General features: G+C 37.7%; 3 protein-coding genes and 1 long non-coding RNA gene across 4 annotated transcripts in view; 2 read left to right on the top strand and 2 right to left on the bottom strand.

Annotated features, from left to right (window-relative positions):
• Positions 1-19,085, bottom strand: part of LOC102804368 (sulfotransferase 1B1-like) — a 100,927-nt gene that overhangs the window by 17,404 nt on the left and 64,438 nt on the right. The window lies entirely within an intron of this gene.
• Positions 623-8,211, top strand: LOC146730007 (cytoplasmic aconitate hydratase-like). Its single transcript, XM_085494683.1, has 4 exons — positions 623-691; positions 3,316-3,438; positions 5,932-6,117; positions 7,726-8,211. Exons 1-4 carry the CDS (start codon positions 623-625, stop codon positions 7,840-7,842), a joined length of 495 nt encoding a protein of 164 aa, XP_085350809.1. The 3' UTR covers positions 7,843-8,211.
• On the top strand, positions 8,465-9,470 carry LOC144362683 (uncharacterized). Its single transcript, XR_013422606.2, has 2 exons — positions 8,465-9,170; positions 9,252-9,470. It is a non-coding gene; the product is annotated as an uncharacterized LOC144362683 (long non-coding RNA).
• Positions 12,032-19,085, bottom strand: part of LOC102809324 (uncharacterized) — a 49,049-nt gene continuing 41,995 nt past the window's right edge. The window contains exons 24-28 of the mRNA XM_085494682.1: positions 18,824-18,938; positions 18,180-18,251; positions 17,841-17,899; positions 17,609-17,645; positions 12,032-17,206 (exon numbers count right to left, since the gene is read on the bottom strand). Coding sequence (XP_085350808.1) covers positions 14,118-17,206; positions 17,609-17,645; positions 17,841-17,899; positions 18,180-18,251; positions 18,824-18,938 — 3,372 coding nt within the window. The 3' untranslated portion in view covers positions 12,032-14,117. The remainder of the gene's footprint in view (positions 17,207-17,608; positions 17,646-17,840; positions 17,900-18,179; positions 18,252-18,823; positions 18,939-19,085) is intronic.

Raw genomic sequence — 19,085 nt, 5'->3', positions numbered from 1 at the left:
TATTGACTGGAGCCTGTGATGCACACTGGCAGCTCTGTGTGAATATTGAATGGAGCCTGTGATGCACACTGGCAGCTCTGTGTAAATATTGACTGGAGCCTGTGATGCACACTGACAGCCATGTGTAAATATTGACTGGAGCCTGTGATGCACACTGACAGCTCTGTGTAAATATTGACTGAAGCCTGTGATGCACCTTGGCTGGCAGCCATGTGTTAATATTGACTGGAGCCTGTGATGCACACTGGCAGCTCTGTAAGTATTGACTGGAGTCTGTGATGCACACTGGCAGCTCTGTGTAAATATTGACTGTAGCCTGTGATGCACACTGGCAGCTCTGTGTAAATATTGACTGGAGCCTGTGATGCACACTGTCAGCCATGTGTAAATATTGACTGGAGCCTGTGATGCACCCTGGCAGCCATGTGTAAATATTGACTGAAGCCTGTGATGCACACTGGCAGCCATGTGTGAATATTGACCGGAGCCTGTGATGCACACTGGCAGCCATGTGTAAATATTGACTGGAGCCTGTGATGCACCCTGGCAGCCATGTGTAAATATTCACTGAAGCCTGTGATGCACCCTGGCAGCCATGTGTAAATATTGACTGGAGCCTGTGATGCACACTGGCAGCTCTGGAGCCTATGATGCACACCGGCAGCTCTGTGTAAATATTGACTGGAGCGAGGTATGTATGGGGGTCAAAAAACTAACTCTGAGACGCGATTGTGCGACTCGCCGAATGTCGATTATTGCACTCTGCGACAGGATCGCAGTGTCACTCTGCGAAGAGCACGATTCCCATTGGTTGGTTGGTCGAAAAGCGCGAATCTCGATGGTCGATCGATGTAAGGGTACACAGCATGCCTTATAGAAATGTTTAGTTTTAAATGGTTATTTCGCCTGCTGCTCGCGAACTACGGTAAACAAGTATTTACCGACGACATGCCGCGCGTTTCGGTAATCAGCAAGTATTTAACATTGATTAATTAACATATATAACATCCCCCGGAGGGGGTGAAAGGGGTTACAAAACACATGCACGTAGGTGTTGGATGCCTTATTATGGTGTAACATCAGGGAGCTGGTAACATTAACGCCATCTTGCAGTTGTAAGGCTTCGTCCGCAACATTGCTCATTAGCATAGGCGGCAGCTTTAAAGCGAGTAGAGCGCGAAGTACGTTTCACCATAGACCCTCTAAGAAGGTCTATGGTTTCACACTATGTTACGTTATTTTTTTTCATTAGCAAGTATAATTTGTTATGACTATATTCATCACTTTGAATTCCCAAATAAAACGTGTAGCGGGTCAAACTGTTTCTAGGCAATCAATATCGTTTTATTAAGAATATTAAGAGAACAAAAACGTAAAGCTATGTGAATGGACTGAAACTACTGCTGAAGATAGAAAACTAAAACGGCAGTGTCAACACTAAAATTAGATGAGTGCACGCTCTCTGCATAAACGGAAACGATGGCTTTGTTTATTTGGCCGATGTCGACGAGAAACAGATTTCCTGTACTCCCTCGTCTGATCACCGACCCTCTAGGGTCTCACGTATCTGTGTCGTCATCAGTTAAGTAGTTGAATCTCTTTCGCGTTGATGCGAATAATATTTCAGCCTAATCGCCCCATTCGAACCACTCGCGAGGTTGGTCATAATATGACCTAGATGAAAAATTCTTGAAAAATAAATATAAATTGGGTAAACGAGGGGTGAACGCAAAAGTCCTGTAATTTTATATCGGAATCACAACAGGCTGTAGGTAAGTCTAAATTAGTAAATATGACCCTGATTGCAGATTTTTCTTTGCCTCGTCTTGTCATTGGCGTCTTTTCTTTCTTTCTTTCTTTCTTTACATCGTTATTGCGTTAGTCTCTTTTTACCTCCATGGTAAGATGGTGTTATTAAAATAGAATATAGACTTAGAAAATAAAACGATTTCTCAGACGAAGTCTTGACTGATAATAATGCTGACAATGGACGTTAGACTAATATGCATTGTTTGCGACAGGAAGCTTGTCACCCGTTCTATCAGAATCGTCAACAACAGAGTATTACCGGTAGTATACATATACATGTTATAAACATTATACAAATATTAACGAAACTGTAGTAGTGTTAGCGTTTGAGCACTGGTCTTTCAGAAATTTCGAAAAGCTGGGATGATGAATCAAGGTACAAAGTAACCATTTTATAAACTATTGAAAAATCAAGACAAAAAAAATCCCTTCCCGCTACATTAAGATCAATTGAATATGGACCACCGAAATTTGGCGTTCATTTAAAAAAAATAAACCATAATTTTCAGTAATACTGACTTCGAAAATTATGATACAAAAATAATTCCATTCATACCACAAACCAACTCAGTTTTTGTTTACTTTTCACAACTGTTACAACGTATTTCATTTCTGGTTAAAATACCAGCTAATCGATCGTAGAGCACAAGTTTGGCGTTCGTTTATGATCTAAACGAAGGGAGACGATTGCAAACAACTGCTGTCATGGCAAAACGTTGCACATCGTGAATGATTTTTTTTTTCACTGCATGCAAATTATTTTCCCTGATGCACTCAACAAAGTCAAAGCTGACGTACAACATTCGTTGCAGAACGCGTGAAAAGTACTTCGCGTTCCACTCGCTTTGAAGCTGCCGCCTATGCTAATGAGCATAGTCGTCAGGACGAAGCCTTACAACTCCAAGATGGCGATAACATTACACCGTAAATAGGCAGCCAAGACCAACGTGCACGTTACACTATTTAATTTTTCTAGCCAGCGGTGTGATGTGTCCAATCACCGTAAACCATGTGTCATTTGTTTGGTCCCACAATTTGTCTTCCATGTGCTTGCCGATCACCGAACAGTGCGGCATGTCGCCGGTACATAGTGTTTACACACTTTTTTTTACCGTACCGTTTAAAACTTAATTTTTTATAAGTCATGCAGTGAACATCGACCATTGGGATTCGCGCTGTTCGACCCACCAACCAATAGGAATCGTGCTTTTCGCAGAGTGACACTGCGATCCTGTCGCAGAGTGCAATAATCGACATTTGGCGAGTCGCACAATTGCGTCGCAGAGTTAGTTTTTTAGACCCCCATACATACATGCTGGAGCCTGTGATACACACTGGCAGCCATGTGTAAATATTGACTGGAGCCTGTGATGCACACTGGCAGCTTATAGCAACTGGTGCAATTACCTTCACATATAATTGATAATGCTCAAATAGACAATGATGTCTTATGTTGTGGAACCTTACATATAAATTGCTTTTATACAAATTGTTTTTTTGATGTAGATGGATATTTTTGATGCTGCTGAACGTTACCGTGCAGAATCTGTTCCTCTCATAATTATTGCTGGTAAAGACTATGGATCTGGCTCGTCAAGGGATTGGGCAGCTAAAGGACCATTCCTACAGGTAAACTATTTTCTATGACATTTCTGGTTTAAAATTGTTTTCAGGGCAGATTAGCGCCATTCCGGGATTCAAAATAGTTTCCAGGACAGACTTGCACCATTCTGGGTTTAAAATGGTTTCCAGAACAGACTAGCCCTATTCTGCGTTTAAAATGGTTTCCAGAACAGACTAGCCCTATTCTGGGTTTAAAATGGTTTCCAGAACAGACTAGCCCTATTCTGGGTTTAAAATGGTTTCCAGGGCAGACTAGCCCCATTCTGGGTTTAAAATGGTTTCCAGAACAGACTAGCCCTATTCTGGGTTTAAAATAGTTTCCAGGACAGACTTGCACCATTCTGGGTTCAAAATGGTTTCCAGAACAGACTAGCCCTATTCTGCGTTTAAAATGGTTTCCAGAACAGACTAGCCCTATTCTGGGTTTAAAATGGTTTCCAGAACAGACTAGCCCTATTCTGGGTTTAAAATGGTTTCCAGGGCAGACTAGCCCCATTCTGGGTTTAAAATGGTTTCCAGAACAGACTAGCCCTATTCTGGGTTTAAAATGGTTTCCAGGGCAGACTAGCCCCATTCTGGGTTTAAAATGGTTTCCAGAACAGACTAGCCCTATTCTGCGTTTAAAATGGTTTCCAGAACAGACTAGCCCTATTCTGGGTTTAAAATGGTTTCCAGAACAGACTAGCCCTATTCTGGGTTTAAAATGGTTTCCAGGGCAGACTAGCCCCATTCTGGGTTTAAAATGGTTTCCAGAACAGACTAGCCCTATTCTGGGTTTAAAATGGTTTCCAGAACAGACTAGCCCTATTCTGGGTTTAAAATGGTTTCCAGGGCAGACTAGCCCTATTCTGCGTTTAAAATGGTTTCCAGAACAGACTAGCCCTATTCTGGGTTTAAAATGGTTTCCAGGGCAGACTAGCCCTATTCTGCGTTTAAAATTGTTTCCAGAACAGACTAGCCCTATTCTGCGTTTAAAATGGTTTCCAGGGCAGACTAGCCCTATTCTGGGTTCAAAATGGTTTCCAGGGCAGACTAGCCCTATTCTGGGTTTAAAATGGTTTCCAGAACAGACTAGCCCTATTCTGGGTTTAAAATGGTTTCCAGAACAGGCTAGCCCTATTCTGGGTTTAAAATGGTTTCCAGAACAGACTAGCCCCATTCTAGGTTTAAAATGGTTTCCAGGGCAGACTAGCCCTATTCTGGGTTTAAAATGGTTTCCAGAACAGACTAGCCCTATTCTGGGTTTAAAATGGTTTCCAGAACAGACTAGCCCTATTCAGGGTTTAAAATGGTTTCCAGGGCAGACTAGCCCTATTCTGGGTTTAAAATGGTTTCCAGAACAGAACAGACTAGCCCTATTCTGCATTTAAAATGGTTTCCAGAACAGACTAGCCCTATTCTGGGTTTAAAATGGTTTCCAGAACAGACTAGCCCTATTCTGCGTTTAAAATGGTTTCCAGAACAGCCTAGCCCTATTCTGGGTTTAAAATGGTTTCCAGAACAGACTAGCCCTATTCTGGGTTTAAAATGGTTTCCAGGGCAGACTAGCCCTATTCTGGGTTTAAAATGGTTTCCAGGGCAGACTAGCCCTATTCTGGGTTTAAAATGGTTTCTAGGGCAGACTAGCCCCATTCTGGGTTTAAAATGGTTTCCAGAACAGACTAGCCCCATTCTGGGTTTAAAATGGTTTCCAGAACAGACTAGCCCCATTCTGGGTTTAAAATGGTTTCCAGAACAGACTAGCCCTATTCTGAGTTCAAAATGGTTTCCAGGGCAGACTAGCCCTATTCTGGGTTTAAAATGGTTTCCAGAACAGACTAGCCCTATTCAGGGTTTAAAATGGTTTCCAGGGCAGACTAGCCCCATTCTGGGTTTAAAATGGTTTCCAGAACAGACTAGCCCCATTCTGGGTTTAAAATGGTTTCCAGAACAGACTAGCCCCATTCTGGGTTTAAAATGGTTTCCAGAACAGACTAGCCCTATTCTGAGTTCAAAATGGTTTCCAGGGTAGACTAGCCCTATTCTGGGTTTAAAATGGTTTCCAGAACAGACTAGCCCTATTCTGGGTTTAAAATGGTTTCCAGAACAGACTAGCCCCATTCTGGGTTTAAAATGGTTTCCAGGGCAGACTAGCCCTATTCTGGGTTTAAAATGGTTTCCAGGGCAGACTAGCCCCATTCTGGGTTTAAAATGGTTTCCAGAACAGACTAGCCCCATTCTGGGTTTAAAATGGTTTCCAGAACAGACTAGCCCTATTCTGGGTTTAAAATGTTTTCCAGAACAGACTAGCCCTATTCTGGGTTTAAAATGGTTTCCAGGGCAGACTAGCCCCATTCTGGGTTCAAAATTGTTTCCAAGACAGACTAAGACTAGCCTCATTCTGTTAAGGCAACTGCGTTATTCAGTTGTTGGAATGACAATTTTTCAAGTATGACTACCCTTAGTAATCAAGTTTCTGATCTTATCATTGGTATCTATATTTTAATTTTTTTTTCGTAGGGTATTAAGGCTGTGATTGCCGAGTCATATGAACGTATTCATCGTAGTAATTTGGTTGGTATGGGCATTATACCATTACAGTTTGTTGAAGGACAAACTGCAGATAGTCTTGGTTTAACTGGTAAAGAACTGTATAGTATTGACATATCTGATGGTATCAAAACTAAACAACTTGTGGATGTCAAGGTTTGTCTTATTGTAATACGTACTAGCTTAATTTTACTTAATGGCTATTGGGACCTCCAAGCTTAATTTTGATTTTAAAATAGATTTCAAAATGGCTACCTGGTTACACTGGCCTTAATCTGATTTCAAAATGGCCACCAGAACATACTAGCCTCATTCTGATTACAAAATGGCCACCAGGACATACTAGCCTCATTCTGATTACAAAATGGCCACCAGGACATACTAGTCTCATTCTGATTTCAAAATGACCACCAGGACATACTAGCCTCATTCTGATTTTAAAGTGCTCACCAGAACACACTAGCCTCATTCTGATTTCAAAATGACCACCTCCTGGTTACACTAGCCTCTTTCTGATTTCAAAATGGCCACCAGACACACTAGCCTCTATCTGATTTCAAAATGGCCACCAGAAAAACTAGCCTCTTTTTGATTTCAAAATGTCCACCAGAGACACTAGCCTCTTTCTGATTTCAAAATGGCCACCAGGACATACTAGCCTCTTTCTGATTTCAAAATGGCCACCAGGACATACTAGCCTCATTGTGGTTTCAAAATGTTCACCAAGACATACTAGCCTCATTCTGATTTCAAAATATCTTCCAGGACACACTAGCCTCATTCTGATTTCAAAATGTCCACCAGGGCACACTAGCCTTATTCTGATTTCAAAATTTCTACCAGGACACACTAGCCTCATTCTGATTTCAAAATGTCCACCAGGCCACACTAGCCTCATTGTGGTTTCAAAATGTCCACCAGGACATACTAGCCTCATTCTGATTTCAAAATGGCCACCAGGACATACTAGCCTCATTCTGATTTCAAAATGTCCACCAGGACATACTAGCCTCATTCTGATTTCAAAATGTCCACCAGGACATACTAGCCTCATTCTGATTTCAAAATGTCCTCCTGGTTACACTAGCCTCATTCTGATTTCAAAATGTCCACCAGGACACACTAGCCTCTTTCTGATCTCAAAATGGCCACCAGGACGTACGAGCCTCATTGTGTTTTCAAACTTTCCACCAGGACACACTAGCCTCATTCTGATTTCAAAATGTCCACCTGGTTACACTAGCCTCATTCTGATTTCAAAATGTCCACCAGGGCACACTAGCCTCTTTCTGATCTCAAAATGGCCACCAGGACGTACGAGCCTCATTGTGGTTTCAAAATGTCCACCTGGTTACACTAGCCTCTTTCTGATTTCAAAATGGCCACCAGGACATACTAGCCTCAATCTGATTTTAAAATGGCCACCAGGACACACTAGCCTCTATCTGATTTCAAAATGTCCACCAGAACAAACTAGCCTCATTCTGATTTCAAAATATCCTCCAGGACACACTAGCCTCATTCTGATGTCAAAATGGCCACCAGGACATACTAGCCTCATTCTGATGTCAAAATGGCCTTTAGAGCTTGTTATGCTTGCTATCAATATATGATTTTTTGTTTATCTAATGACGAGTGAATTGGAACATGCTGCGTCATAACCAATCTTTGCATGTCATTGGTGTGTCATATTGACTTCGGGGGCGCACTGCTGGTGTGATCCTCTGTAAACTTAAGCCAATGATTTTTGTCTTTATTTTTTAGCTGGATAATGGTAATACATTCAAAGCTGTGGTACGTTTTGATACAGACGTTGAACTGACCTACTTCAAACACGGTGGAATCTTAAATTACATGATTAGAAGCATGTTAGCAAAATGAATGTAAACATTGTCAATAATGTACTGTCACATTTTGTGAGTGTGTTACTGAATATTCTGCGGGAATTAATAAATTACCCATGGTCGCTATGACCTCTAAAAGCTTAACAATTCAAAATAAGAATAATTCTTTTAGTATAAAATTGCAACTAAAAACCCAGGATTCTATTGAATACAAAACTGGTACAATGAACAGCTAGCCTCATTCTGAATATGAAATGGCCCAGAACCAACTTACCTCCCACAAATGTCAAAATGGCTGCCTTGATGTTGGCTTGTCTTGATTTTCAACATTTGAGTACGCTATTACAGCTTTTTGACTTGTATACGATGTGTATAAGGTCTAATAAAGATTGTTATCATTTCCTGATTAGATTTGTCTAACTTATGAATATAGAGCAAGCTTAGAAATTGTATATAATTGTACCAATTGGCTAAAAACAGGGCTGCCATAGTGAACACTTTCTGTTTGTAAATTTGCTAATAATTCTATACAATTTTGTGACTCCCTTGTTTCTGCCTTTATGACCTCTCTCACTGGAAATTAAAAATTGCTTAAAATACTAGGCCTTATTAAACCATTGAGAGCCAATTTTTTTCACCACTCAAATTGAGATAAATTTGTTCACTGAATACAAACGCAATTTTGAACCAAACCAAGCAAATAAAATGTGACAACTAGTTTTTGATGAACAAAGTTTTGTAACATTTTATTTAGAAGAGATATGAACAAAACTAACTGTGGATGGTGAAATTGATGGTCAAAAGGTTAACCATTTGGATCGAAATTAATTTTCACACATGATTGTATTCACCAGAAAATTTGCTGTAGAAACAAAATTTTGTATTCAACAAGAATTTTTGCTGCCAAATACATGTACTTTTATATGTCGATACCAATTACATATATAGTTTTGACCTTAAAGCGGGGCAGGAGTCACCTGCGCATGCGTCAGATGGCCATTATGTGTCATTCTTTACAAACAAGCGTCTACCCATGAGCCTTTGCGTTTTTAGCATGAGTTATCATTGCTTGGGACTCAATTCCCACGCGTGCGCAGGTGATGACCCTCCCGCTTTAAATTAATATCTTGAATGAACATTCACAAATGGCCACAGAGATCTGGTTGTGTGTAAGAAGGCCATGATACTTGATTTTACTCTCGAATGGGGTTCTGTTCTGTCATTATCTCCACTGTTTCACTTATCTATGTAATCATAGTATTTTTTAACAGATAGCGCGATGACGTCAGGAATTGAAACGCTGTTTTAGGAGCAAAAACAAATTGCAATATGCTCAAGAGATCCCTGCAACCATTTAGAATCAGGGTCTATTAGTTTTGCTGATCACCAAAGTTAATTTGGACACTGCTTTGTAGATAGTGATACAGATGGAGCATTAGAATCAAGGTCTATTAGTTTTGCTGATCACCAAAATTAATTTGGACACTGCTTTGTAGATAGTGATACAGATGGAACATAAACAACAGATATAGTCTGGGTTATTGCTACTTCTTCTTACGAGAGTAAATTTATGTAATTGTATAGAATTCTACAATAATTCACTACTGCCAATACGTTTTATAATTTTGTGGGACAATGAATTAAATGTTTCTCCTATTATCTACATGTTTTCATAGCGTGTTCAGTGCAGTCCTTGACTCCAGTGGTCACAACAGTGTGCGTTTGATATGGGTCCCATGCTAACATGCATGTGTCATGCCTACTATTTGGCATATCATCACTGTGATATCTTCCCCCATGATCTGCATTCATCGTCATGGTAGTGTGTGTTTGATATGTGTCCCATAACTATCATTTTGTGGGTATTCATCTCCCCTATTTGTTACGAACGGGAATACGAGATAGTCTCCCGCGAATCCGGCCACCAATATCCCGCAGAACCACAGCACGCTGTCTTGCACCTATCAGTCCCACATGCTGAATTGGACAGGCATTATCTTGAGACATACGTTGGCTCCCATGTCGACACTGCACCGCAGCTGAACTGCACTGGTCGAGAGCTGGGTGACAACTGACTAATCGGTGTTCACGTTCGTCTTGCACAAGCACGAACAAAAGAATATTAATTAGCAATGACAATACATGCTGTCTATTCTATTTCCGCAGCTGGGCAAGCCTCACTAGCTAACTGGGCATTATCAAAATACATTTGTATTACAGCAAAAATAGAATATCGTAACATATCATACACAGGTCCTTGGAATGCATAGCATGTGTCTATTCTCACAGAATTGACCAGTTTCGATTTCTGCTCTTCTCTCGGGGAAACTTGTGCGATCTGGGGCAAATTCGTTGGCTTGGGTGAGTGGGGGTTAATACTGCCACATAAACATTTGATAGCTCATCATATTGCATTGAAACCGGTGAATAAATTGCGCAAGAAATCACACCCCCCATTTTCGCACAGAAAGTGACTGATGGTGCTATAACTCAATGACAAAATGTACAATCATTCCTCTTGGTTATCCATAGGAGGTAAATGGGCAATACTATAAGGTTATTACGAAGATATCGCGTCGGTCGATACTGCCGCTGTACTGTCTTCGTGCATACTTTGAGATATCTTCGTAATAACCTTATTATTATACATCTTTTCCTTCCAATGATACATCATGGGAATGCCGAAATCCAAAAAGTTTAGAACAGAATCAGCGAACTTATTTGTGTGGAGTCCGGTCAAATCCTGGTGGCAGCCATGTTTGTTTTTATTAGTAGAGGACGCTTACGCGCGTAATCATTCCATATTTGGAATTTGCATTTCCTAATATGGTAGTATGAAAATACCCCGTAAAATACCGCAAAATTACGGCACGCTGTAACTTGGCGTTGCGGTGACAGATGTATAATAATATAAATTACCTGCATATTATATGGGCAATATTATAAATTACCTGCATATTATTTACCTCATTTACATAATGCTTAAGTGCATCATCATCTTACAATTATGGGTAAAAAGATCGGTCGTAAAAGTGGGCTTGAATCAGCGGCGCAAACCTGTTTGAAAGTATCTCCATCATACACGGACTTACTCCAATGTCATGCTTTATTAGAAGAGTTTGACCAATTACAAATTCTGATTGGTTGGAAGTAGCCAAGCTCAGATACTTGGAAAAATAGGAACATACTGATAAAAATAGGGCGGAGATTTAGACTGGTTTGAAGCAGCATGAATTTTCGGGATCTTTTCTCGTACACGTGTATCCTATCCACCTTTGTTTCATTATATCAGTATACACATTTCCATACCATATTTTAAATGACTTTCCTGTTTATGATTGTTGACAGGGTCTTATCTGGCCCAGTGAGCAACATGCTCACCCCCCAATTGTTTCCCATCAATATCTACATTAGCTAATTCAAACCAATGTTTCATGATGTTCGGGGTGGGTAGTCAGAAGGGTATGGGGGATGTTTGCTCAAACATGTTTTTTTAATAGTCTCTAAATGCATATAGAGTAATATCTAAGAACCCATTCCTAAGTATACTAACATGCAAACAAGTTTGCGAGGAAATTCCCTAGAATTCTAAATGTCGTGTATAATGGGATTCAGATTCACCCTGGTGATTCACTTGCGGGTTCACCGGGAAAGAGTCACGGAGATAGAAAAATAAATTTAAAAAAAAAAAAATGTTATTTTGCTCAATTTGTGTAGGACATCCATTGACTAAATGCTTTATTTCAAAGCAATAATATTTTAAAATTTTTTTAAGTAGTCCGGGTGAACTACTAATAGGTAGAAAAATGGTAGGCCCAGGACAAGATTTGGTAGCCTGTGTGTCTTAAGCTACTGTTAATTTTGAAACCTGCACATGAATCCCACGAGACAAGGACCAAGATTTTCAACACAAATATGAAATCAGTTTTGTTAAATGTTTGACATGGAAGACAACTTCATAATGCAGCACAACTCAAGCCTATACAAACTCTTGCTTAAAGAAACCCTAGGAATATTGATTAGTAACCAAAAGCTATGAGAACAAACAAGATACCTTCCACAAATCAGCTGAGGATAAGAAAATCGACTTGGATTGGTCATACACTCCATAAAGAGCCATCACTAGATAGGCCAGACGATGGACAAATAGTAATATAAATAGCTCTGCTTTGTTATTTTCAATGAGAGCATAGCTGAAAACTTAAAAAAAAAAGAATAAAGACAAGTTTTCCATTATGTAATTTATTTTCAACAAATCAAAGCTTTTGTGAATTATTCTTCCATTCAAAGCTACAGCATATTTGAGCTCCCAATATAATTTTGAATTGACCTGAGTCTTGCCTGCTTGTCACATTGAGAAGGGTTACATACAAATTCAATAATGAATGAAAACTCGCTTTCTAATTTGAATTTATGTATACCTTCAAATAATCACTGTCACTTTAACCCTTTAAGCACCCATATTTCTTTCTTACCAAAAGGATTACATTGCCCATTTTTTGAGAAATATTTTGATAATGTTTAACCAAACTGACAATTTCCTATTGGCTACGAGTTTTTGATAAACATTTTGGAACAAATATGAAAAATTATGTAGGTGAATGGTGACAAAATTAAATGTTGGCACTCAAAGGATTAAAACCATTATAATGTACGACTGAATATATAGAAAATAAACACAAATCAACCTTTAAAGGGTTTTTCTGAATAATGAATGACAATTGTGCCTCGCGTACTACATGTAAAAAGTCGTTTTCTTGAATAATGAAGTTAAATATAAAAAGTCATAATACAATATTTTGTTTCAAACCAAAGATTTCAGCTTTTCATAGCATGTCGCCATTGTGATTTTGAGCAAATGTTCAGAAAATCAAAATAGCAGTTTTACCCCACCCCCCCACTCATTCACAGCTACAACGTGCATTATAGGGTTCTCCTTTTGTAATAAAATGTCAAAATGGCCCGAGTTTATCCAACAACCTCACATGATTTTAGAAATATTTATAAATACCATTAAAACATCCTTGGGTAACCTATTGTAATGAATGACAGTTTTGCCTAAATGTATAGAAATAATAATAAAACGTTAATGCTATTTTTTTAGTAATGAATTAAAATTGGGCTAAATACAGGTTAGGAACAAAAATTTAACTCTAGTTTTCTTGATTAATGAATTACAGTTTCTAGATATAGGTAAATAAAAGACACAAAAACACTATTTAAAAAAAACTCTGATTTCCTGTGAATGTGGTTTATAGTGATTTTCCAACAGCGATTTATAAAATCGAAATAGCGATCGAAAACAGTGCGTTTCTTCACATAGTTTGGTGGGCCTCCAAGACCCCTTGGCTGCATTTTTTCTTTTCACTTTTTTGTGCTTTCTATTTTTTTTAATTTTTATAATTTTTTGGTATTGTAAATATTGAACATTTTGTAATTTGTAATCCATTGTAAATCCAAATTGCTGAAAAGAAAATTATTGAATAAAATACTTTTTAAATGGTCAGAGCGTTACCTGCTTTACTTGTAGGGAATAGTACAAAGAAGAATCTACCACAATAATGAGTAAAATCTCACTTTCAAATATGAATTTATAAATATATTTTTAAGTAATTACAAATGAAGACCCCTGAAACCATTGTGATGCATGACAATTTTGCATAATTATAGGACAATTAAAAAAATCTTTTTTTTGTATTGATCAATGGAAGATAATTGTGCCTCAATACAGGTAAACGCCTATTTTAAAGCGGGGGAGTAGTCACCTGCCCATGCGTCAGATGGCCATAGTGTGTCATTGTTTACAAACCAACGTCTACCCATGACCCTTTATGGTTTTTAGCGCGTGTTATCATCGCTTAGGACTCAATTCCCATGCGTGCGCAGGTGACGACCCTGCAACTTTAATTGAATGATGAACAGTTTTCCTCAATATAAGTAAATACACAAAATCTACATTTTTGTTTAGAAGACAATTGTTTCTGATTGATGCATGTGGCTTATTGTGATTTTTCAACAAAAAATCAAACCATGAAAACCCATTCACAGCTAAAGTGCATTTAAGGTTCCTTGTCTGCCTTTTCCTGGAAATTATAATTTTGTAATGACTTGAGCATTGTACTCTTTACTCAAACTTATCAACTCATTTATAAACTTTCTAATATTTATGAATCTCTACAAACAAGTACTGTTAACCTAAATCAAAAACAATTCAGTATAAATCTTTCTATCACTAGGTAAAAATGAATTCAATATACAACCCATATTTACAAATGACTGACTGTATATTGCAATTTTGCCACCAAATCGTTGTCAATGTTTCTTTCTGACGTGAAAGTTCAAGTCTTTTCTTTGTTTATACTTTTTATCACAGTATTTACATTGGTGCCACACTGCCACTGCTTTGTGAACTCTGTTGGCATGTTCTCTAAGATTCTGTCTCGTCTTAAATACTTTGCTGCACTTGGCACATACGAATGTTTCCTGATTTGTGTGATGGTCTTTGATATGTCTTGTCAAATTCCTCCTCTCTGTGTATGTTTTTTTGCATTCATTGCACGGGAACACTTGTTCCTTTTTAGTCTTCTGTGCAACACCATGAGAATAAGACTCCTGTTTTATTTGACAATGGTCTTCAAAGTCACCATTTTTGTTAATTGTATTAGATTCAATACATGCTGAATGTTCAATAATCTTCTCAACATCAGTTGCGATAGTATTTGACATGTTTGCATCATTTATTCCATTTCTGGTAGTGAGTGATTCTTGTGCGATGCCTTCTGTGACCTTTGATAGTTCATTGCGAGACCCAATATCTGAATCAGTTTGAGTGATTTGGTTATCATCGCTGTCAAGTTGAATTCCACAATCTGATGTCGCCTCTCTTTTACCACCGACCATCAAACCTTTGCAAGATGTTCCCATGGTCTGTGGAAACAAACTTGGTGGTGTACCTATCGTGATATCAGCAATTGTTTCTCTTTTCATCTTCTTTTTTTGTCTTCCAATATTATCTGTTCCTTTTCTTTTACCAATCACTTCAATGTAATTCGAGTCTACACTACCAGTTGCAGAGTTACAGTCAACAGCTACCAAGGCGATCGCATTGTGTTTCTCAGTTTTTGTTGTTGACGCAATCATACATTCATGCATGGTTTGTTGAGTATTCCCTTCAGAAGGTCTTCCTGGCTCATCTGTAACACTTTCCCTACTACCTTGAACGTGTTGAAATGATGACTCAAGTTTAGTTTCTCCCAGATGGTCACATTTGTCTTTTTGGTGTTCTATAGTTTCGTTGTATACAGTATTGTCTCTTATTGAAAGTTCTCCGCCATTGGCATTGTTGTCACATGTAACAGTGACTACATGGGGTTGGGTATCAATATCATCACTTCTAAGTGACGTGTTGTTTTCTTTATCCGAAATACTACCTTCTTCTGCATGGTTGTTTACTTTATTGGCCATGATAGTATTTTTTGTTGAAGTATTGTTAAATGTCTTAATACAATGATCAAGCCCATCACTGTCTATACATCGAGTCTCTGCGCTGTACACTTTATCTTGAGTCTTTGTTTGATCAATTTTCTCATGCAATTCATCTGTACTTTGTTGAATTCTAATATTGTCCTGGCTAGTTGCAGTTAACTCGTTACTTGATTCCTGTCCCGACATCCAATCATTTTCATTCAAGCTCAATTTCATTTGGATGTTCTTGACATGTGGATCACCGTCTAGGGTTGGCCATGCAGATTTAAGTCCCAATACATGATGCATAACATTCTTATTCTGCGGATCAGTGATCTGTGCATGACCACTGATTTTTCCAATTTCTATGTTAGGTGATGATAAATCCTTCTGTTGTTGTGATACATATCTTTGTATATGCGTTGAACTGCCAGACTTTAATTTAAATGAAGTGCCATTTATATTTTGATCTCCACCTTTCACACTGTCATCACTGACATTTAACTGACGCTCATTGCAGTGTTCTCTTTTTGGTGGATTTGTCATTTGCTCCATTGTTTCTTCATAATCATTTAATTTTTCAGAAAAATGTCCTTGTGTCAACACTACATCACCACTTGTACCACAAGTATTCATATTTTCTAACATCGCCTGACTTTCAACCAAATTTATATTATATGATTGAATATCAGTGTGTGTTCCACCTTCATCTTGCTCTGCTGGCTTTTGGACATCCTCCACCTGTTCTGTTTTACATTCTTTCTCTGCAGATGCTTTTGTAGATTCCGTATTTCTATCAAGTATTTCACAATGTCGCCCTCTCAGTACAACACTTACATGGGGGTGCATATTTCTAATGTGGTGGTACATGTCTTTTCTCCTTTTGTATGCCTTATCACAGTATTCACATGCAAATGTTGCAATCCCAGAGTGCACAACAGCATGCTCTTTTAGATTTTGCCGAGACTTGAATATCTTCTTACATTTCATACACTTGTAAGAAATGTCGTGTGCAGAGTGTTTAGCCATCTCAATTCTTGTTTTCTTCTGAGTACTCCCATCTGTGAGTTTAAATGTATTCCGTTCACTCCTTGTTTTTGGTTCCAATCCAGCAATTTTACTTACAGCCCTTCTATTGTGAGAAGTATGTGACGTATAACTCCTTTTGGAAATCTCACTATCTTCCGGCCTGTTAATGGTCCTGGTTGCGTTGTTTTGTCGCTTCTTTTTGGATGTCATATTTTTTCTATGCTTCTTAAGAACTTTCATATCTTTTCCCCGACGCTGCACTGCTCCAATTTGTCTATTTTTATTTGCTTTATTGTTTGACCCTTCTACTTTTCGGGTATTTTGATTTGAATTATCACCATGTGAAGATATATCTGTCTGTTTCTGCGTTGTATTGTCTTTTGGTACTATTGTTATGGCAACATTTGCAGTATTAATTGGTTCGTCATTCAACTTAATGTTGAGGTCCTGTTGTGAATGGTTCTTGATTGTCCGTTGTATCATCTGATTTTGTTCAGGTTTAGAAATAACATCATCTTGTTTATTGGTTTGAATAGTTGGGATATCTTTGTCTAAAGGGTGACTTGATTGATCTTCTTGAGTGACTAGCAATTGATCTGATTGTTTCTTCTCATTGGCCACTGTATCAATTGGAGTTGAGCTATGGATTGTCTTCCTAGGTGTAAGCGATTTTCTAGGACGACGTCTGGCAGAAGATGCTTTATCACTAGTTTCGGAGAATTCATCTGACATAACACTCTGGCCGCACATTTTCTGGTTCCACTGATTAATTCTTTCCATGTTTTTCCCCCTTGATTTAAAGTTAACATGTTTTTTCAGCTTATGATCTTCAAGGTCGTGTTCATTGTAGTACTTTTCAAGGCAATTATCCTTGTTGCAGGGTTGTTTTTGTTTGTACCTTCTCTTTTCTGTAACATATAAATAACATGTTAGCTGCAATGTGACAGTCTCAGTATTGCTATTGTAACAACGTGTGGATAAATCTGCGCATGTATGAAGCACAGTTTATTAAACGTTCACTTAACTCTTCTATGTGCGAATTATATTCATAATTACTTATATTTTTATCACAATTTCCTTTATCCCCAAAAAAGCAGAATTTGTCAAATGAATATAAATTTGTTTTACAATAATTTGAATTTTCCAGTGTCTATATTTGTTTTATAAAATTGAGGATATTTATGGCTAGTACTAAGGTAGTAAACATTTTTCACGCATAGGAAATTAAATAACCGAGATGCAAAAACCACAATGGGTTATTCCATGATATAATGATGGGAAAGAGTTGCGCATATGGTGATTATGTATACCTTTTTTCTTTTTGTTTTTTTTCTTCGTATGCGGAACCTATTTCAATAAATATTAAAAGTCTCTTGTAAGTCAATATTTAAATTCTTAGTAAAAACAACCTTTAAAGTCGTTTGAAATTCTTCACCGTGTAACACAAAAGAAGAAATTAATAGCACATAATCTAGACTAATACACGTGTGATAACATTTACTTCACGTTTAAGTCGATGGAAGTAATTTGAGCAGAACCCACCTTGGAACGTTGATTTGAGCCTGCATTGTTATTATCACCATGTGGATCTTTCATTATTTCTGTTGAAAATAATATCAAGAAAACATGTTTAAAAAAAACTTTCTGGATATATGGATTTTTGACGTGTTTGACATCGATCGTTGATAGTTGTTATTGTGAGTCTTTAAAATATAATTTTCAAAGATGAAGTGTAAGAATGAAAATTTGATACAAGTTGTGAAATCAATTAATATATGACGAATACGTAGTGAAATAAATAAACTCTTTATTTGATTTGAGCATCTCACCACCTCTAGACTAAAGTGTTCACTACTGAGGTAATTTCATACAATCACTTACTTGACTGAAGCTTGCTGTCAATTTTGCCATCTGGAGCAGTTATATCTTTTACGAATTCAAATACGTTGTCATCTGCGCCGATAGTGTAAATATACAAATATCATGATATAAATCTTAATTATAATAAATCGTATTAAGAAATTAGAGAGTTTAAAATGAATTTTAATCAAATGTTACTAAACAAGAATATACATTCCAGGGATTGCGTTAACCCCATATTCGGCTTACCAATGCCAGAGTGGGACCCTCATTTTATTACAAGACGGGGTTCATTTATCACAGAATATATTTCTCCTAATTTTCTCAAGGGTGTTACGCAATATACAGACACAATCATAAAAAAAACGGTACATCTCGAATTCAACCTTTCAGAGAATGTACAACAGTTACGTATACAGTAACAGGCATTGAAATTTACCAAAACGAAACTGGTTAAAATTATCTGAGTGAATATTTTATGTATTCGAGTCAGAATTTATTTATTTGAAGGTTTATAGTTCACATAATCATTGTTTATACAATAATTAAAACTTCTATGTACATATTACATGGAAGACACAATTAATACATCGTACAGATTCAAAATTATTACCCGACGATTATACAAAACAAGTTACATTCCAGTAAATCACAAAGGAACATACCATCAATGTGCTGGACCTCGTCGAACACACTGTCTGGTATATCTGCATTAGACAACAATTGTATTATATGTGGGTTTCCTTTCTCGAAGGCTATTTCTAACGGCGTCATGGAAAACTATAAAACAATAGAGAAAAAATGCTTATCAACAGGAATTATTTGAATTTTGAGAATTTGATTCTAAAATTCATGAACTAGTGAAAACAACATTATGTGCAGCATAAATGTATGAATGATAACAATGTTAGTATGCAGGTATTAAAA

The sequence above is a fragment of the Saccoglossus kowalevskii genome, chromosome 20 (genome assembly GCF_978046115.1).
Source record: "Saccoglossus kowalevskii chromosome 20, keSacKowa6.1, whole genome shotgun sequence".
Taxonomy (NCBI): domain Eukaryota; kingdom Metazoa; phylum Hemichordata; class Enteropneusta; family Harrimaniidae; genus Saccoglossus; species Saccoglossus kowalevskii.
The sequence above is the reverse complement of the archived record's forward strand: the minus strand, read 5'-3'. Positions and strand labels throughout refer to the sequence as shown.